The following is a 21,836-nucleotide window of genomic DNA, read 5'->3' on the forward strand; positions in this document are numbered from 1 at the left end:
GATCATCGGTTACACAGCTAAGTTTGACCGGCGCAGAAATGCCATATAAATGAAGACATAAAGTGTACTTTTTTTGGTGTATGGCTTTGTTTGCATCCCTGTACTCTTGGGACCTGTTCCTGCAGGTCAGTAATTTGTACCTCTTCAGCAGAGGTCTGAGCCTGGAGCCCTGGACAGGCCCTCGTCCCTAGCCACCTTGCTTTGCCTGTTATTTCCAGCCTCTGTTTTGCCTGTTATTTCCAGGCTTCTGTTGGTTGCTTTTGTTTTATTTGCATCTTTACGCCTGTTTCTTTACCTTTCCACTTCAGGCTGGTTTTCTAACTTACAGAATGAGAATGAGCATTCCAGATAAGAGCAACAGTTGTGCAGAGTAAATGTAAGGCACCCATTCTTCAAAAATGATACTGTCCCCGACTGGCTGTGATCCACTTCCGAATTCTGTGAGATGCCTCTTGTTCTCAAGACCATGGTGAAATTGCTGAAGCCCTGTGTTGCCTCGCTGTCAGTGTCACACCTTAGCAAGCAGCTCTGCCTGGATTCTCTGCACTTGCCTTTGGTTGGTTGGAGGTGTGTGGGCGGGGTTGGGGGCGGTCTCTTGCTCTAGCTACCTTCAGAAGCTTCAAAAACTTTATGAAGCCACACCCGACTTTTCCTACTCTGCTGCTCAATTATCAGGTCCCAGCTTCTCTGGTTCTGACTTACTAGGGTGCCAGGACAGTTACAAGTCTGAGAGACTGCAGACAATCTAACTCTTCCTGGTCTTTCCAGGCACCGCCCCCGCTTAGGGTTAAGGGACAACTTTCTTCCTATCCTAACCAGCCAGCTGGCCTTAGACAGCTCTGAGCCCTTCACTGAAACAGACCCTTCCACCTTCTTTCCTTAGAAGGCAGCAGGCGTCCCAGGTTTCTGGGGACTTGGGCTGTCTTTGCTCCTCCCCTCTGGGGCAGAGACTGGGGGTGGAGGGCAGTGCATTAGTGCAGTGTTGTCATAGTTAAGCAATTTCACTTTCCTTTTTCTCCTCTTTGGAGGCCCCTGAAGGAGTTCTCTCTGGGCTTCCCAGAGACTGAGAGGGGTTCGGTCTACCCTGAACCGGTTCCTTGGAGTCTGTGTAGGGGATGGCAGGAGGCGACAATGAACTCAGCAGCAGGTAAGTCCCATTCTCTCTTGTCCCTTGTCTCTGCTAAGATCTGCCTTTAAATGTGTTACTAGGGCCGCCCAAGCTGGGTCCAAGGCCCACAGATATTTGAGACAGTTATCTCATAAGGAAAAGAAGAACTGGGTTTAGTTGGATTCCGAGGTAACAAGGGCCAGGTGACAGCATTGAATCGCTGGAGACAAGGTGATTCTAGTTATTATAATGGACAGCGGAGACAAAAGAATGTTTATAATAACATACCCAGTAATGGTCAGCATAGGAGAGGTGAAATTTATAATGGCATGACTCGGTTGGACATTTTCTTTGGCAGAGGCAACTCTAAAGGCTTCCATTTGGCCTTTCCAACCATAATAGCCCTCACTCTACAGTTCAGGGAACCAATATGAGAATTCTGCCAATTTCTGAGTATATCTATCCTAATTATACATTCTGGAACTGGGGAAATCACCACAGGATGTGTCCGGGGACCTACTGGACCTACTGTGAGTCAGACATCAGTCAAAACTCCATTACTCACCTGCCCTCCATAAGCCCCTACTTTAACTGGAGGGCCACAATGTTTCTTGGGATCCCCTGGGATCAGTGTCAACTCAGAACCAGTATCCAGCAGACCCCGAAAAGTCTGATTATTTCCTTTTCCCCAGTGTACAGTTAGTTACCCTTGTAAAAGGCCGTAGGTCCCTCTGGGGAAGAACTGGAGAAAGGGTAACAGCAAAACCTTTGAGTGTCTTATCAAGATCCTTCCTCAGCGGAACCTGGCCACCCCTTCATTCAAGGGGTTCTGGATCTGCAAACTGTCTCAAGTCTGGAAATTGATTCACTGGCCGAGATTGCTGTTTACCACGATCTAATGTAGCCTTTCTTTCATTTGGCTGTTTACCACTATCTAATGTAGCCTTTCTTTCATTTGTTTGAGAATTTTTCTGCTTATACAGATCAAACAAATATGCAGTAGGCTTCCTATGTATTTCATTTCCTGGAAACACCAAGATTGGTTAGCCAGTACCAAAGGTCCAACCGAGTCATGCCATTATAAATTTTACCTCTCCTGTGCTGACCATTACTGGGTATGTTATTATAAACATTCTTTTGTCTACGCTGTCCATTATAATAACTAGAATCACCTTGTCTCCGGCGATTCAATGCTGCCACCTGGCCCTTGTTACCTCGGAATCCAACTAAACCCAGTGAATTTAATTCATCTAATTGAGCAGAAGCATCTCCAATTCTAAGATCCTGCACAAGGAAAAGGGAAAGAACAAAACCCTTCAAATGTGCTGGTGCCCCTCTCACCAATATGCGTCTTATAGAGCTGGTGAAAGGCATATCTTCTGGACCTTCCCATTGTGGACAATTATGCTTTACACAATATATCCACTCTAGCATTGCACTTTCCCTTAGTCTTAAAATCCCTTCATCAACACTAAGCCATGGAATATCAGGCATCTCCAAGTCATTTCCAGTAGGCCATCTTTTGATAAACACCTCAGCCAACCATTCAGACAAACTTTTGACACCTTTTTTAACTATGCGAGCTTCTGTATTAAACCTAGAATCTTTACTCAGAGGACCCATGTCAATAAACTCAGCCTGCTCTAGTTTTATGTTCCTTCCACCCTTATCCCACACCCTTAAAATCCATTCCCACACATATTCACCAGGTTTCTGCTTGAATGAATTAGCAAACTCATTAAGCTCCTTAGTAGTGTAGCGAATTTCCTCATGGACTACACTTTCTACCTCCCCTCTAGGAGCCTGTTTTGCTTTGAGTCTGGTTACAGGTCTAGAAGAAACTATTGGTGGGCCTTGAGAAACATCAGTAGTGAAAGTCATTGCTGGTTTATCAGACTCTACAAAATTAATTTCCTCATGTGGGGAAGGCATTATTTCAAGGGGTGGGGCTGAGGGTACTACTTCCTCAGGTGGGGCAAACCCTTGAGAATCTGAAGATTCAAAATTCTCAGCTTCAACATGGTCTTCCCACACATCCCCGTCCCATGTTGTAGGATCCCATTCTTTGCCAATTAGAGCCCTTACTTTAACTGTCGACACACTCTGAGGCTGAGACTTGAATTTTCGCTGTAATTCAGCCAATCTTACAATGAGAGTTTTCGTTTGATTTTCAGCAACTTGAGCTCTATTGCTACAAGAGAGAAGATTCTCCTCAAGGACACACTTAGCAACTTTTAGATCGTTTACTTGTGTCTGGAGCCTTTCGATTTTATCACACAACTCCTTCCTTTCATTCATCATTTTTTCCACAGATACTAAGAGCAGCCAGCCAGTAAAATCATTTTCCGATTTTTTCCCCATTTTGTAGAAAGCTTTGTGCACTGAATCACCTAATTCATTAAGAAAATCAAGGGCATTAGCTTCTTTAAGTTCGGAATATAGTTTCAACCATGGGTCTTCAAAATTCTCTGAGCTCCCAGGAGGGAGAGAATCTGGAGAGGTTTCAATAGTTGAAAGTGCTGGTGGATCAACAAGCCAATTCCAGTATTTTAAAAGATTCATCCTTGTACTTCTGTTACTCTAGAACCACTTCTGGTACCAACTTCTGTATTAGTCAGGGTTCTCTAGAGTCACATAACTATGGATACTCTCTAGATAGTAAAGGAATTTATTGATGACTTACATCTCCAAGGATCTAGCAGTTACTCTCACGAAGCAAGCAGGCTAAGGAACAAGAGCTAGACTCCCTTCTTCCAATGTCCTTATATTATCTCCAGCGGAAGGTGTAGCCCAGATTAAAGGTGTGTTCCACCACACCTTTAATCCCAGATGAAAGGCATAGCCCAGATTAAAGGTGTGTTCCACCACACCTTTAATCCCAGATGAAAGGCATAGCCCAGATTAAAGGTGTGTTCCTTAAACTCGGAGATTCTATCTTCTGGAATCCATAGCCACTATGGCTCAAGATCTTCAAACCAAGATCCAGATAAGGATCTCCAAGCCTCCAGATAAGGGTCACTGGTGAGCCTTCCAATTCCGGATTGTAGTTCATTCCAAATATTGTCAAGTTGACAACCTGGAATAGCCACTACAGCAGCCTTCTCTGCAGTAGGCTAGCTGTCAGAGAGTTCTATGGTCGCCCTAACTCCACACTCCGCTTCATTTCGTTGCTTCTGTCCCAGAGCTTGTCTGGTGCTGTGTGGACTTCCTGTGAGCTCCTGTAGGAGTGGCTGGTTCATTGTGACTTCTGACCTCTCTTCTCTTTCTAACGCTCACTCTAAAGGACAGCTCTGTCCAAGAAAGATCATTAAGAGTAAGTTCAAACCTGATCCTGTCAATTGCTGATCTCCCCAGTCTTGTGGTTGAAGACAGCTCTGGCCTGAGACCACAAGTCCTACTTAGGTCAGGTCCCCATAGTTTCCTAGCTCAGAGGGAGGAAGTGAAAGATGAGCAGGTGGGGAGTGGGTGATGCTCTTAACCCTTTCTGTTCCTGTTGGTTACTGAGCTGGTTAGAAATGGATGCAAATTCTCTCTGTCTCTCTGTCTCTGTCTCTGTCTCTCTGTCTCTCTGTCTCTCTGTCTCTCTCTCTCTCTCTCTCTCTCTCTCTCTCTCTCACACACACACACACACACACACACACACACACACACACACACACGATAGGAGAGATGGCCCAGGTTTAAGCACTCGTATTGCCCTAGTAGTGGGCATGGGTTGGGTCCCCAGCACCTATCCTAGGGCTTCCAACTGCCTCTCATGCCAACTCCAGATCAGACAGCCTTTTCTGCCTTCCATGGACACGACGCTGTACTCACGTGCAGGAAGCACACTGAGACAGACTCATACATGCATAATTCAAAATAAAAATAGAAAAGATGAGATGAAGGTGTGTGATGCCCCCAACAGGGACTCAGTCAGGGCTACTTCTGCTCCTGCAGATGTCCTAAGAAAGCACCATTTCTCCTGTGACATTTGGTCAAGTCCACTAGTGATACCAGCAGTGTGCTGTGTCTTTTGGGAATAAATAGGGTGGTTAATCACTGGCTCAGTGCCTTTCATATAAGCAGGTGGAGGTATCTGTCGCTGAGTGTTTGCAGTTTCTGTCTTTGAAGACATTTTTGTTGTGGTTATCAATCTGACAGGCGTAGGGATGGCTGCATTAATCTTTGCTACCCTTGCACTGTCTGTGGAATTCATAGTGTGTGTCTGTCTTACCTTCGCTAGCCTGAGTAGAGATTTAATAATGTATTGATCTTTCCAAAGGATGTGAGCATAATGCCCACTTCTTTTAATTCTATGGATTTCTACTTTAATTTCATTGAATCTTTGTCTTCATTGGGATGAAATCATTCCTCATAAGATTGTTCATTTATGCCTCTCTTAGCTTCTGACACATACAAAGCTGTATGTTTCCCCTTAGCCACTGCCTTTGCTGTGTCTCAGATTTAATAATTTTTAGACTTCAGTGCTTTTTTAGTGTAGGAGAAAGGGTCACACTTTTGCTTGTCTTACCCCATTTAAAAAAATTTACATTCATTTATTTATTGTATGTGTGCAGGTGCCACAATGTGTCTTTTGAGATCAGAGGACAACTTTGGGGAGTTGGTTCTCTCCTACTACCATGTAGTTAGTTCTTAGGGGAGCAAGCTCATGTCCGCAGACTTGGTGGCAAGGCCTGTATCAGCTGAGCCATCCTCCCAGACCCTCTTTTATTTACATTAGTTACAGTTTTTAAACGTACTCTGTTTTATAATTGTGCTATTATTAAATTATCCACATTTTGACTCATTATGGACAGAGAGAAATACCTACCATGTTTGTAAATATTTTCATTTTACTCATTTTGTTTTTGGCTTTCCTTTCTTTTTATGCCCTTTTGGTTTTAGTAAAACATTTTATGATTCTTTCTTCCTTTCTTTCTTTCTTTCTTTTCTCTCTCTCTCTCTCTTTCTTTCTTTCTTTCTTTCTTTCTTTCTTTCTTTCTTTCTTTCTTGAATTCCTTTACCTATTTTTTTGTTGTCTCATTTTGTTTTTCTTTTTTGCAGTACTGGGGATCAATTCTGGGGATTCTCTTGAGAATGACTTTTGGAGAAACTTTCATATCTTGTCTCTGTTTTTTCTAAACAGTGTGTGAGCATGTTCGCTGCTTATTACTTTGTGGCATTTGTAGTTTAGTTTTGACACCTTGGCACTTTTGTATTTCTGACTAATTTGCTGCATTTTCTAGTTGGATCAGTGCATCACATGTGAAACTGCAGTATTTGAATTTACCGTCTGTGAAATAATTTAGTTCCAACTCAGATTTTATGGGGAGTTCATTTCAGATTCCACATGAAACCAGGGTGTAGTGGTGTGTGTTTTTAACTCCAGAATTAGGGAAATATAGACAGTTGGATCCCCGGAGATGACTGGCCAGCTAATCTGGCTGAACTAATGATATCCGAGTTCAGTGAGAGACCCCATCTCAAAACATAAGGTGGAGAACAACTGGACTCTTTGCCCAGGCATATGCCAGGAACATACACACGAGCAAGCACATATACATAGACAGCCTCCTTAAGTTTAAAATAAAAATTATTGTATATTTTTATATGTTACTACATATAAATTTTAGGTTCTTTAAAAAAAAAAAAGACCCTCTCAAGATTTTTTTGGTAACAGATAACTTTGATATTCTTTGTGTTTGTTTGTTGTGTAGTCCTGACTAGTCTGGAACTTGCTATATAGACCAGGCTGGCCTTGAATTCATGGAGATCCTCCTGCCTCCTGCCTCTGCCTCCAAAGAGCTGTGATTAAAGGTGTGCATAACCACACCTCTTTTAAAAGAATTATGGAGAACCCCAAAAGCTATCTCTTGGTGTTAAATTTAATGAGGTTTACCATTAATTATAAGTTACAGCTTCAGGTATTTAGAATATTTATCCATTAAAAGTAGTACCAAAGAGTTCATCATTATCACAAGTGTGCATCCTAATGAAAAATAACAAGATTTTCTAAAATAAAATTAAAGGGGAAGATACAATCTTGCTTTACCTTCTCACGAATGTCCTTACTTTCCTGCTTGGTCAAAGTCACAGATGCCCTGTTTATCTCTGAGTTCAGTCTGCTGTGATGCCACAGCCCACGGGCACCTGTGAATATCACCCAACATTTTTGGGCAGAGGAAAGAGAAAAGGGGCAGATGGCATTTCAGGATTGTTCTGAGAATAGTTTGTTCTTGTTGGCATCTGAAAGAGTCTTGAGCAGGGGTCGTCAGGCTATACCCTGAGAGGCACCATTCTCAATTGCTTAGCATGTAGGTATTGCCATTTTAAGTGCTTAAAAAAAAAGACACATCTTCAGTGGCAGCAGGAGGGGATGTGCTGATGTGGATGGGAGAAATCTCACCAGACTCCATTCCTAGATGAAGAGCCATAGCTATTAATGGCTGTTAACAAAGAGAAAATCAACCAGTATTCTCCAAGAATGAACCCTCTGTTAGGTTATCCAGTGCTTAGTGGTCAGCCCTAAACACACATGCATAGGAGTGCAGGTTGTATGTATGTCCGTGTGTGCGCGCGCGTGTGTGTGTGTGTGTGTGTTATGTATATATGTGTGTGTTTATATATAAAACAATAATTAGAGATGGTTTTGAGAGAAAGTGAGAAAGGAAGGCATGAGGGAATTGAAAAGAAAAGGGAGCGGGAGAAACGATGTAAACACAGTATTCATGTATGAAAATTTAAAAATATATATAAACATTTAAAATAAACAAAAGGAAAACATGTGCCCCAATTTATTTGATTTAGTTTTCTTGTTAATTTTTTAGTTAGCGTGAAAATGATGGGTCTCAGCATGGCATCTTCATACTTACATACCCTATTTTTGCTCATTCCCTTCCCCTCTTGCAGGTGTTGGTTCTCTTCTACCGTGTAGGTCCCAGGATTGAACTCAGGAAATTAAACTATAAGGGGAGGACATTTATCCATCGAATCTTCTCACCAGCTCTCCTTCCCCCCTTTTTTGTTTTAGAAATTGATTTATTTCTTCATTATTTGAGACAAGGTTTCACTGTATAGCCCAGGCAAACCTTGAAGTCACTAGATAAGGGCCAACAGGGTGCCTCAGTGGATAAAGGTCCTGACCAGGCACTGGGAACTGAGTTTGATGCCCAGAACCCATACAAGAGTGAAAACAGAGAACCAACTCCTCAAAGTTGTCCTCTGATGTCTAAATATGCAGATATTGTAACAAGACTAACACTAGGTAAAGTGAAAAAGAGGAAGACGCTATGTCCGCCATGAAGGTAGGATGTTGTGACGACAGGCATTGGACCATGCCCAGATGATTTCTCACTTCTGTCATATGAACATACGTCATAATTGGTTTCCATTTGCCACCCAGAATGGAATCAATTACACAAACACTCCTATGTGTCATTGGGCTTCTTGGGCCTTTCGTTCTCAGTTCACTGTCTCTGGACAGAGAGAACTGGCCACCTGAGATGTCAGGCATTGTAGCAGCAGTGAAGTTAATAAGTGTGAGACTCCATTACTGCAAGAGATGGGGAACCAGGAGGAGAGAAGAAAGCATGTGGAACCATGGATGAACCACACATGAGCCACACATGTCTCAGTCCTGGGTCAACTGTGTTGACTTTACAAATGAGCTGGAAGAAGAGGTTCTGCTTTTTTATTTTAATGTCATTTCCATTTACCCTGAGGTCTATAGATTGTGTTCCAGTTTCATTTCTTTCTTTTTTTTGTTTTTGTTTTTTGAAACAGGGTTTCTCTGTATAGCCCTGGCTGTCCTGGAGCTCACTTTATAGACCAGGCTGGCCTCAAACTCAGAAATCTGCCTGCCTCTGCAATGAGTACAAGCGTGCCTGTCAGTGTTCAACTTGCTCCCTACACTTAATGCCACCAAGCCATTTCCTTTTACCTAGGGATTGGTGCTATCCACAGTGCACTGGATCTTTCCATATCAACTAGAATAATGCGGACAACCCTGGACAGAAATACCCAGAGATTACCCTAATCTAGACAATCATTTATTAAGATTCATACAATCCAAGATGATTATAGATTGTGTCAGGTTTACAATTAAAACAAATCACAGTACTGGACATGAAGGAACATAATTTAAACCTGAGCACTCAGGCAGCAGAGGCAGGTGAAATCTATGTGTGAGGATAGCCTTGTCACATAGTAACTTTTAGGCAAGCCAGACTTACAGATGATAACCCTGTCCCGAGCAAATCAAACTCAAAGCACCAGAACTTGATCACTAAATGAGATGTTTAAAATTTTAATTTTATATTAGCAGACCAGTCTTCATGTCAGTAATTATCCAGCCATTGGTAGCATCTTGTAAACCAGTATCTACTTCTGCATGGAATCTGTCCCCTAGGACAATCCCAGAGGACCAGAATGAAGAGGAGTCAGATGACTATCAGCTCATGTTCAAGCACTTCAAAGAAAACAAGGTGGAGATCGCAAGTGCCATCACCAAGCCGTTTCCTTTCCTCATGAGCCTTCGAGACCAAGACTTCATCTCGGAGCAGAAGTTTCAGGTGAGTGTGGAGAATGAACTCAGTCCTGACAGCAAGCCTGCCCTGTGCTGTATCATGCTGTACTTCTGGGTGCAGCCAACAGGTTGAAGCACCTCCAGGGATGAAGGGACATCACCTTTGTAAGTCAGAAGATAACTGGAGGGATAGACATCACAGGAACCATTTACATTCACCTCTGCAGTAACTGAGGCTGAGGCACATGGTGACAGCGATGAATAGCAAGCAGGAATGCTTCGAAGTGCAGAGCATCCCAGGGTCACTTGTGTAATGTAACAACAGATACTAGGATGCAAGTAGACACACCTAAGCTGGGCTGCCTTCCAAAGCCTACTTACTCCAAATCCCAGAGCCAGAGGCAGTTGGGTCATGTGAGCACAGAACTCGGGGAGTCCTGTTTGCTTCTCTATCTTCAAGTTGTTCCTGGTTCTTCAGGCAACTCTGAAGCCCTAGAATGAGAGGTACAGGTCAGTGATGGGATCTGCGGTGATAACAAAGACCTTTTCTTCTTTATGCATTCTCTTTGCCCTGTGGCTAGGATGCTATGCTCACTTGGTTTCCTCAAGCTCTTCAGACCAGCTCAGTCCTTGGGGAGTTAATTGTCTGGACCCCAAGGCTGCCACTCATGGTCTTTTAGGGCCTGGCTTTTACAGACATATCATTTAATTATTCATCAAACCCTCTCTTCCCTGTCTACTATTTGTCAGCATCAGAGCTTCTTTCAGATGAGCTAGGGTCTGTTAGTACAGAGGACATGTAAGATATCACCTCGGTATTTGCAAAACTCAGACATTTTACAAAAAAAGAGAAATGGTGTTTGAACCAATGTAAGCCTCATATAACCCATAAATCCATCATGACACAATTCTGCATTCACTATTTTAAGGAATATCAAGAAACATGTAAGAACCTGGTCCCAGTGGAGAGAGTCATGTACGACATCCTCAGCAATGTACAGAAGAAGTTTAGCCGGGATCTTCTGAAAGTGATATTCAGCCAAACACATCTGAAGGTTTACCGCGACTTAAAGGAGACTCTAAAACACTTCTTCCTAAATGGTAACTATAGCTCTCACCTGCTTCAGGGAAGGAAAGACAATTTCATTCTTTTTTTTTTTTTTTTTTTTTTCGAGACAGGGTTTCTCTGTGTAGTCCTGGCTGTCCTGGAGCTCACTTTATAGACCAGGCTGGCCTCAAATTCAGAAATCTGCCTGCCTCTGCCTCCTGAGTGCTGGGATTAAAGGCGTGTGCCACCACGCCTGGCTCATCCATTCATTCATTTTTTCATTGATAGTTGACATATAATTTAATGAGAGACTATGTCATGCCAAGCACAGGGGGAATATAGGAAACACATATGGCTCATGTCGTCAGGAGCTTACACATAGGCCAAGTAACACAGAGATAACTGCTCAGCCGGAACCTGATTTTCATGCTATGAAACACAGTATGAAGGATGAGTTTCTTTAGACAGGAGCCAGCTCTGTCTGAGGCTTGCAGACATATGCAATGGTAAAAATGCAGAATTTGTCATTCAGCAGAGTGACTACTCTACTACTTCAGTTTTCTTCTTTGAAGAGTAGAGAAATCACAAGGGGAGCCCAGGTTGGGCCCAGACACTTGAGAGAGAAGCATGTGTCAACCGAGAGTGTGAAAACAAAGTGGACTTTTAGAACCAAGTTGCTGGCACGTTGTTGAATGAACATAAAATCAGCAGGTCTCAGGTAGAGATCAGCCTCTGTTGTTCCCACTGGCTCCCTGTAGCTTCAGCTTTCTGGCTCCCCTACCTCTAGAGGACTCTCCCTTGCAGAAGGCACAGTCCATCAGTTCTGGTGTAGACTGTTGCTGCAGAACTTGGGTGTGGTTCCTGTTCCTATTGCTTGGGCATTTTGAAATGCAGCTCTGAGGGCCAAGAGCTGGGGTTTCACTCCTCACTTGCCACCTGAGGGTCACTGGCAGCCAAGTCACTTCCTGTGTTGCCAGCAGGATGCACTTTCTCAGTTTCTCCTCACTCATCCTGCCTGGGGAAGCTCCCTCTTCAGGGCTGTGCTTCTCTGTAACCAGAATAACTTCTCTGACTCAGTTCAAGCAGAGTCTCTCTATTTCTCTCTCCATCCCTCTATTTCTTCTTCTTTCTTTCATCCTTGATTTATAGTAGCTTTCCCCCTTCCCTCCCCTTCCCTCTCCCTCCCTCCCCTCTTCCTCCTTTTTCTTCTCTTCCCTCCCTCCTTCTCTTTTCTCTCCTTTTCCCTTCCTCATTCTCTTTCCTCTTCCTCCCTCTTTTCCCTCTCTTTCTCCTCCTTACCTCCCACCTTCCACTCTCCTTTCCTCCCTTCCCTTTTCCTTCTTCCCTCTCCCCTCCTTCCCTTTCTTCTCTCTCCCTCCCTCCCCTTCCTTCCCTCTCTCTTCCTTCTTCCTCCCTTCCCCCTTCCTCCCTCTCCCCTCACTCCCTTCCTCCTTCTCCCTTCCCTCCCTCCCTCCTTCTCCCTTCCCTCCCTCCTTCTCCCTTCCCTCCCTCCCTCCCTCCCTCCCTCCCTTCCTCCCTCCCTCTCTCCTGTCTCTGTAAGCCTTCTTTTCCCCTTCTGAAGCCCCCTGCCTTTCCTCTCATAGCTGTGTCACTTATAAACATCTGCCTTTACTAATTGGCTTTCACACGCCTCTGATCATTTTGAAGAGCTATAAACCATGATATAAGCATTCCCACTGCCTGTCTGTCTCTAACCTTCCCGGGTACCAGAAGGGTTAGTAGGCTGCACAGAAACACTAGAGTCTGGTGTGCACCTGGATATGTAACTGAGATGCAGTTCGGCTTACAACTGAAATCCCTAATAGCTTTCTTTCCCTTCTCCCTGTTCATGTCTACTTCATGTTACCTGGTCCTCAGAGAAACAGCAGCCAAGAGCTGAGGTTCAGCACTCACTCAAGCCTTGAGAAAGCCAGTTATACCTTCACAAAATCTTGATTTTTACATTGAATGGTTATTCAAAAAGTTTCTGCAAATCATGTCATTTATCTCCACAAGCTTGCCAATTTAGAAGGACAAACTCTGTTTTTCCACAGTGCTTTATGCCGTAGAGGAAGAGCACTGGGGACCAAAGATGAGAAGAAAGTAATAAGGGTGAGCAGAAAGAGACAGAGCAAGGCTCTGGGTGAGTGGGGGTGAGCATCTCAGAAGAGGTGAAGTAACTCACCTGTGTGCTGGGTGCTAGAACCCAGAGAGAGTGCTTGGAAGTCTCTGCTTCATAACTGTCTGATTTGGTCATGGTCTTGCCTCTCCTCAGTTTCTGACAGTCACAGGACTCATCAGAGGATAAATGGAAGAAATGTTGAAGAGAGGCCCAGAGTGCCATCAGTTGTTAGGGAAGGTGATTATGTTTTTAGAACACAAAATAACTCACTGATACTATTTTCCTGCCTTCATCCTTCTCTAATGACCATTTCTAACACAAACACACACACACACACACACACACACACACACACACACACACTCGTGCGCTCAAGCATATAGCTATCCATATATCTACCAATCTATCCAACTATACATATCCAGCCACTTACTCACCCACATACCAATACAAATATCTAGCTATCCATATACCTGCCAGTCTAAGCTATTCATCTATCTATGTATCTATCTATGTATCTATCTATGTATCTATCTATGTATCTATGTATCTATGTATCTATGTATCTATCTATCTATCTATCTATCTATCTATCTATCTATCTATTCTATCATCGATCCATGCATTCACCCAACTATCCATCAATCTAACCACCAATTCACCTCACTCCTCCCGATCCTCCCCATAGATGGATAGATGATGTTAAATATTTGAGTTTTCTCAGGAGACACAAGCAGTATAGAAGCTTCACGTCAGGGTGTTTGAGATCTGTCTTGAGTGTAGACCATACACCAAGAGAAGGAAGCTGAGAACTCTAGATGCAGCCAAGGATATTGAGTTATGAGTGACAGTGTTTAACCTAACTAGACATGGAGTCCTAATGTCAGCATTTGGGGTACACTACCAAAGAGCACTGGTCCCCTTCAGCCACTTTTCCATGGTTGGGACAGGAGTGTGGACATGATGAATAAAATGGAAGCTGAGCCTGGGAAAGACTTCTGAGGAGAACCTGGGAAGGGGATGTCCTCTTTATCCACAGTGAACAGAGACATCTATGATAGGAAAGGATGATGAGCAGAACACACAGACAGGGAGAAGAGGAGACATTTAGATTCAACTTTGTGGGAAAACAAGGAACAGCAAGCTTAACAAAGAGACCGGACTGAGCTGGGGAAATGAGTGCTATGGGGGAAAGGGCTAGGCTCACTTACACCACAAGGTGCAGAGTAGAATATGTGGAGAAGATTATATAAAACAGAGATGCTAATAGACAGTGTAAAGCACTCATGAGCCCTACACACAGAGAAAAAAAGTGAAGAAGAGGGAATTAAAACCAGTAGGAAGCCAGTAAAAATGATACTTGCTGCCAAGCCTGTTGGCCTGAGTCTGCTCCCTGGGACTCACATTTATACAGGAGAGGGCTGATTCCTGTAAGTTTTATTCTGACCTCTACATGTGTGTCATGGTATGTGAGAAACTCTCCCACCCCAAAATGAATATATCAACAAGCAGCAGCAGCAACAACAGTAAAAATAACAATAAGTTGAGAGCAAATCTTATCTTCTGGGAAGGGAGGAAACAGTTTGAGACTTTGGAGGGAAGGAGCTAGGAGCTGAAAGCAACTTCTGGCCCAAGGCGATTACATCAGCTGTGGGTTTTCAGACTGTGGTGCCCCCAACTCTCAAAGTGGCATTGGAAAACATGCAGGGACAATCAGTCTCTCCCAGTCATTCTTATCTGTTCCCAATTGTAAGTTAATGATCCCCAAACATGAACTTCACACCTGTCAGCTTCCTCATCTGCAGGCCTGGCTATCTTCCTTCACCTCCTCCACAGACTTCTCTATCTGGATGCTTCAAAAACTTCATTATGAGGCACTGGCACAATTCCATATTATATCTGAGTTGACAGAGGACCTGCCTCCTCTGCTGTCTCTGTTTCAGCCCGGGACCCTACTTCTCCATTCTGAATCAGGGTTGATACTGACTGCTCCTCCCTAATGTAAAACCATCTCCTACTTACTACATCTGTCCATTTTTTTTCCAACAGAAAAGACAAATCAGATCTCTCTAATTCCAATTTATTTTATTTTATATATATGACCATTTTGCTTGCAAGTATAAATATATACACCACATGCTTGCCTGGCATCCAAAGAAGTCCCAATAGAGTGTCACAGTTTTGGGAACCCAAACTGCAGAGCATTGTGAGCTGCCACGTGGTGCTGGGAATTGACTCTGGATCCCCTGGAAGAGCAAAAAGTGCTCTTGAACTGCGGAGCCATCTTTTCAGTCTCACAAATCAGATCTCTTCTTTCATCTTAAGACTAAACAAACAGCCCTTGATCTCAAATGCCTTTTCTCATTTCATCTTTCCCCATCAAACATACTCTCTAGAACTCAACCAGACACTCAGGGAAATGCAGTTGGCAAAGCTTCCCCTCTCCATGAGTTCAGCAACTTCCTGGTGTCAGCAGCATTGGCTCCTTTCCTCTCTGAATACTGCAACTTCCTGTCTGTCTCTCTTGTCCTAGAGAACAGTGTGTGAAACTTTCTTAGTTATTTTGTTTTCTTGGTTCTTCTTTGATCTATTACCTGTTGTGGGAAATAGGGAGAAATACTTGTGATTGTTGCTTGGAACAACCTAATGCTTATGGGTAGAATATGTGGGTCCTTTATTCATGACAAAGTATTGGTTACTGGAGAAGGACTGTGTCTTGGTCTTCTGGCTATTTGTGATACACAGTCAATGTTGTCATTTGGATTCCTTGTACTCCTGATTTTCTTTATATGAGTACACTGTAGCTGTCTTCAGACACACACCAGTAGAGTGTGCATCAGATCCCATTACAGATGGTTGTGATCTACCATGTGGTTTCTGGGAATTGAACTCAGGACCTATGTGAGAGCAGTCAGTGCTCTTAACCTCTGAGCCATCTCTCCAGCCCCCTGATTTTCTTATATTCCCTGAACTTCCTGGTTCCACTTGAGCACACTGAGGTATTATCTGGTCCCTCTGCATGGTTGATTGACTTCTTGTTTCTCTTCAGCATCCAAAACTAATGATGAACAAGCAGAGGAGATGCTTAGCCTCCCAAAATGCAATGGAGGAGGTGAGTCTTCATTTGTGAGTCTGCTAGAGAGAAAGACCCCACCCCTTTTCCCATCTGACCCTGTTCTTTACATACTCAGACGAAGTCATAGAGGCAGAACCAAGGATCAAAATAATGGGGAATGAGATGTGTAATGAAGGAACAGATGGGTTATAGATCAATGGTTTGAGAGAATTGTGTCTGTGGATAGGGAGACAAAAGGAAAGTTATAGTATTTTAATAAATTACTGGTGTAATATAATGCTATACAATGGGTTTTGATAGTATTCTTTTCCCATCACCAACTCATCCCAGATCCTCTCCAAATTCTGTCTCTTGCCTGTATTTGTGTGTCTCTTGCTCTCTCTTAAAAAATAAAAACAAAGCGAAAGAACAAAAAAAATACTCAAACAAGAGAAGCCTCCACCCCCCAAAACCACAAAGTTTGTGTGATCAACTACTCCTGAGTGTGGAGCCCACCCTGGATGGGGTTGACATACCCAGTGCTGCTCTAGAGCTCGACACACCATAGAAAATAAACGTCTAGATGAGGCACTGATCTTCTCAAGCATATAACATCACATTGCTCATCAAGCAAAAGTAGAACATGAAAGTACTAAGATAATGAGCTTAGGAGAGATGGGAGAAGCTACTGTGATTAGGCGAGGCATTCCAGGGAAGGGACAAGGGCTTTTTCACATCTAGTCAGGTCTTGGTGGCTTAGAATGATTGATTATAGAGACAAGCACAGATGAATCTTTCAGTACCTCTGAAATACATCTGTGACCACATAATCTGGAAGTTCCATTTTCAAAAAGATCTCAACTTCACAGTTGAGGGGCTTTGTCAAAGAAAGCAACATTCCCCAGAGAATAGTCTAGAATGACAAGTACTGGTGGGGACGTGGAGCCACTAGAGAACCTCTTCCCTTGTTATATAGAGCTACTTTACAAACATGTAAAGCCCCCGTCCTGCGCCCCCACCCCCTCCCCGCCATTCCATTGTGAAGTGGAACCATTGGTTAAGTCCTGCTGATTATTAAATACAAAACTCAGACTGGTTGTGAGAACACAAGGAGGAGCCTGGGTTCTGCCGTGGGAGACTGGCTTTGAGACAGCAACCCCATGATGAATGGAAGGATGATGTGTGGTTCTCAGTGTGAACACTGTGTTGCCATGGGTGGACTACCAGGCTCTCAAGAGAAGCACGGGCTAAAAGGGGGACATCAATGACCTGATAGTAGTTGACTCAAGGTTACATCCACAGTGAGAAAAATGACTTATTCTCACAGACTGGCAAGCCACCATGTGCCTTTGTGAACGTTCCATGGTAGAGTAGGACCAAGCTTCTTTGTACTTTGGCTTCTGTCTGGTGGGTGGGTCCACATTCATTAATTTGTGAGGCTGGCTTGGCTTGGGAACTTGTCAGACCTTCACGTCCATCTGTCTGTTTTGTTCCGTTATTTTCTGCTACTCAGAAAGATGGGCGAATCAGGGGCAGACACAAGGAAAAACACTTTTTAAAAGTTCCCGAGACTGAATGTAGCAAGAATAAACATAGAGACAGGATACTTGCTACATACTGTACCTACAAATGAAGATAGAAATTTCTCTATGTTGATTTCTACACGCATCTCTAACTAACCTGACTCAGAAATAAAAGCACAACGAAACAAGCTCCAGTTGAGACTGAGTCACTTGGTGTGGTGGTTCAGGAACACTATCTGAATTGTGCACAAGCAGTCTGGAATTTGCATCTGTAGGACACTCCCAGGAAGCCTTCAGATGATCTTGTGGATAACAGCATATATGGAAGCTGGAGACTATCACTCCCATACCTGAAGCTGAAAGCTTGTTGAGTGAAGGTCCTGGTAGGGGTGGGAGGAGACACTGCACTCAAAGTATATGTCTTCTACAGAAAAGGCCATAGTTGGTTGTGCCTAGAACTTCGAGAAGTAGGTAGTTCAGGGTCTGTAGACTTTGTAAAGCAGAAGTGGTTATGCACAGGCTACCCTGAACCAATCATCCAAGCAGTTGGAAGGTGACTACTGCTGATTGGCTGGATTTAAAATTTGTAACACCGCTTCTGATTGGGTAGATTTCAGATGCATGGTTAGCAAGCAGGTAGTCGATGGCTAAATGGGAAGGGTTGGGAATTGGTAACATCAGCAAAGGTTACCTTTGACTGTTTTCAAAGCACAGTTTTATTCTTCCTCGTGGAAGATAAGAACGTTAAATCTTTCTTTATGACTACCTGTAGAAAATTAAAGATGGGAAATGAGAAGTAATGTAGATGTGGAAAGAGAATGGCTCCATTTGATCTCAGGTGTGATTGCTGGACCAGGCATTCTGTTCACATCTTTTTTTTTTTTTTTTTTTTTTTTTTTTTTGGTTTTTCTGAGACAGGGTTTTTCTGTGTAGTTCTGGCTGTCCTGCAGCTCACTTTGTAGACCAGGCTGGCCTCAAACTCAGAAATCTACCTGCCTCTGCCTCCCTAGTGCTGGGATTAAAGGCGTGTGCCACCATGCCGGGCCTTCTGTTCACTTCTTAATCTTTATTGTTGTTGTTTTTATTTTTCCAAAAAGCAGCTCCTCTTTAGTTCAGACTATCTGTGCAGTCAGCAGTGGGGGCTCTCCTCTGTCTCTGTCTCAGGATCCATGCACAGCCATTTTCTTAGTTAGAACAAGTATACAGGGTGCTAGATTACGATGGTACCAAGAGAGGGGTTGGAAAGGCTTGCTTCTGACCTGCTGTTCTATGAGAGACAAGGTGACTTGTGCCCTAAAATAATCGAACAGATATAGTTCTGACAAAGGGGGCAAGACAGGAGAGGAAAAATTAAAAACAGGAACTGAAAGAAGGGAAATGTAAAAATATTTTGGAGGAACAAGAGAAGGGGTGGGATCTATACATTTACAGGAAGGTCATGTGTCACCCCTGGGGGGAGGGGCAGTAGAAGATCAACGTTCAAGGCTACCTTGGGCTTGAGTAAATTCAAGGTCAACCTGGAAAATTAGGTGACACCCTGTCTAAAACTGAAACATTAAACAAAACAAAACTGAGGGTGTAGCTCACTGGTAGACTGCTTGCCTTGCACAAATGAGACCCTGAGCTTGGTCCCCAGTATTACAAAATTAGATAACAAACCTATGTACACCCACAATTTTGGCCCAGGAGCACAGCAACCCACATGTGAAAAGAAGTGTTCCTGTGTCATGTGTTCCCCAACATATGTGCCAGAAGACCTGGAAGCAAGGATGGGAAGCAGCCAAGGAGGTAAGGAGTAGATAAGTCTGCCCAGCGGTCCTGGGTTAGGGATGGCTCAGTGAGAACCCATAGCTTCTAGTCCGGTCTAGTCCAGTCCATCCAAGAATCCAGTCCTCTGCATTTTCTTGTTGGGAGCTGGAGAGAAGCAAGAAACTTTTACAGAGCCATGTGGGAGGAGATGGAGTCAGTTGGTCACATGTAGATGAAGTAGAAGAAATGTACTCTTTTTTAATTCATTCATTAATGCATTCATTCACACCCCAAATACTGCACTCCCAGTCCCAGTCCCCTACCCCCTTAGAGTCCTTCCGTCATCCCCTTCTCCTTCGCCTCTGAGAGAGTGAAGATCTCCCCCTTATAAGTATCCCTCCCACTGTAGTGTATCAAGTCTCTACAGGATTAGGCACATCTTCTCCCTCTGAGGCCAGACAAGGCAGTCCTCTGGTACATTTGTCCTGGGAGCCCTGGTCCAGCTCCTATAGGCTCTTTGGTTGGTAGCTCAGTCTCTGAGAGCTCCCAGGGCTCTGGTTTACTGTTGGTCTTCCTTTGGAGTTTCTACCCCCTTCAGGGCCTCCAATCCTTCCCCAAACACTTCCATAAGGATCCCTGAGCTATGTCCAATGTTTAGCTGTAGATATCTGCATCTGTTTCAGTCAGCTGCTGGATAGAGCTCAGAGGACAGTTATACTAGGGTCCTGTGTGTGAGCATAACAGAGTATCATTAATAGTATCAGGGATTGGTTCTTGCTCATGGGATGAATCTCAAGTTGGGCCAGTTACAGGTTGGCCATTCTGGCAGTTTCTGCCCGGTCTTTATCCCTACATTTCTTTTAACCAGAACATATTTGGGGTAGAAAGTTTTGTAGGTGAGTTAGTATCCTTATCTTCCCAGTGGGGTTCCTACCTGGCTACAGGAGGTAGCATCTTCTGGTTCCATATCTACAGTGTTAGGTGTCTTAGATAAGATCACCTGAAAAATTAAACTCTTCAAGCCATCACTTATCTTGTCTGCTGCTCTAGGTACTGAGTCACACCCATTCTTCCCTGCCACCCAGGACTGCTGAGTCACCTTTTGCAGCTAGATATTTTTTAGCTGCCATGCTATGATAAGGCCATCCCTACTGTGTGAACCTCTGCTTTGGAGGAGGAGAGAGTTCAGGCCAATCTGGGGTGCATTCCCAACCAAAGCCCTCAAGCATGTCAGAGAACCAGTTAGGGCTTGCCTACAACACTTCCTACCAAATTCTCATTTTATTTGTACAAAAATGTGTTAACATATAAAATGTCTCATAGGGAGGTAGTAGTGGTGGTGGTGGGGCAACAATGTCTAAGGCCCTCCCTGGATTCCCAGTTGTCAGTTCACTGGGCTTAGATTCTACTAAGAGGGAGGAAAGAAATGGCAATCCAAGCTTTGCTGTAGGCAAGGCCTCTGCAGTGTGAATGGTCCTAAGGGTTGTAACGTCTATTTGTTATTTCTTTCCCCATTGCCACTTTCCGTCTTCTAGAATGTGTGGGCACCAGGAGGAACATTCCTGCAAGAAAACCCAAGAAGCAGAGAAGTAAGGAAACAGTGGCTGTTTACATGCTTTTGATATTCCTAATAACTAATCCCAGAGTTACTATTGTTATTGTGTATGATAATAGAGTAGACTTTGGTGACCTTGAACCTGTTATTTTAATGACAAGGACACTCTCTACATGAGTGATTAAGCTAGAAACCTTGGTGGGAAGTATGATTGTTTTTGACCATTGGTGTAGGGGTGACTAATCTGATTTTATGGGTCAGGTAAGGAAATAGGTTGTCTCCTAGAGACCCCAGGAACAGGTGAAGGGTGGTGGACAGCTGGACTTCAGCCACATCAGACTTCTAACTGACATAATGCTTACATAAACTTGTGCTGTTTTAAGCTACTGAACTTTGGGTAACTTGCCCTGAGAACAATAAAGACTGGTGCATATTTTGGAATAGTCAGGAACTGCATAACCGTGGCCATGACAATGACATCCCACATATCTGAGTGTGTCCTCATAAGATGGTATTTCTCTATAGGGTTTTAAAATCACCTACTGACACATTTCTCAGAACATACCCCACTGGTAAGCAATGGATGAGTTTGCTGAAAGTAGCATGCAGTTCCAGCATGTTCTTAAACATTCAGAAGTAGCTTTGAAATTAACCAATGAGGAGAGACTGAAGATTTGTTTGTCATTGCTGTATTTTATTATATTATATTTCATTTTATTTCTGAGACTAGCTCTCACTGTGTAGTCCTGGCAGGTCTGGAGTCTGCATTGTAGACCATGGTAGCCTGGAACCCACAGAGATCTGCTTGCCTCTTGTTTCCTGAATAGTGGGATTAGAGGCATGTTTCATCCAGCCTTTGGGACCTTTGAGGAGGAATTTCAAATACTAATGTGGAAAAGGCGTGGTGTGCTGTGATGGGATTTGAAAGACTCAGTGAGGACTCAGCAGGAAGTGAGGAGCGTTCTGGAAAAAACCTACATTTCTTCAGTCTACACCCTTCTATTTGAACATATGACCATAAAGGAGGGTTCAGTGTCTTTGCAATTCTTATTTTACATTAAATGGATAGTGGAAAGCACAAATCCTAAGCACAGCCTTTGAAGGATCCTGCTAATTGTATGTCTTAACAATAAAATCTTGTGGAGACACAGAACATGACCTTGAAGCTGA

General features: G+C 43.5%; 1 protein-coding gene across 2 annotated transcripts; it reads left to right on the forward strand.

The window, feature by feature from the left end:
* Positions 1-193: 193 nt before the first annotated feature.
* On the forward strand, positions 194-21,836 carry LOC100041708 (nuclear body protein SP140-like protein). Of its 2 annotated transcripts, XM_017318888.2 has the most exons (7): positions 194-1,147; positions 9,498-9,660; positions 10,544-10,715; positions 15,834-15,896; positions 19,038-19,150; positions 20,647-20,700; positions 21,411-21,836. In XM_017318888.2, the coding sequence occupies exons 1-7, from the start codon at positions 1,116-1,118 to the stop codon at positions 21,447-21,449; spliced, it is 636 nt and encodes a 211-aa protein (XP_017174377.1). In that variant the 5' UTR covers positions 194-1,115; the 3' UTR covers positions 21,450-21,836. The 2 variants fall into 2 exon arrangements, with proteins under 2 accessions (XP_017174377.1, XP_017174375.1); XM_017318886.2 differs by lacking the exons at positions 194-1,147; positions 15,834-15,896; positions 19,038-19,150; positions 20,647-20,700; positions 21,411-21,836 and adding exons at positions 12,717-12,774; positions 12,938-12,971 and having other exon boundaries at positions 9,301-9,660.

Source organism: Mus musculus (genome assembly GCF_000001635.26).
Source record: "Mus musculus strain C57BL/6J chromosome 1 unlocalized genomic contig, GRCm38.p6 C57BL/6J MMCHR1_RANDOM_CTG1".
NCBI classification, from domain to species: Eukaryota; Metazoa; Chordata; class Mammalia; order Rodentia; family Muridae; genus Mus; species Mus musculus.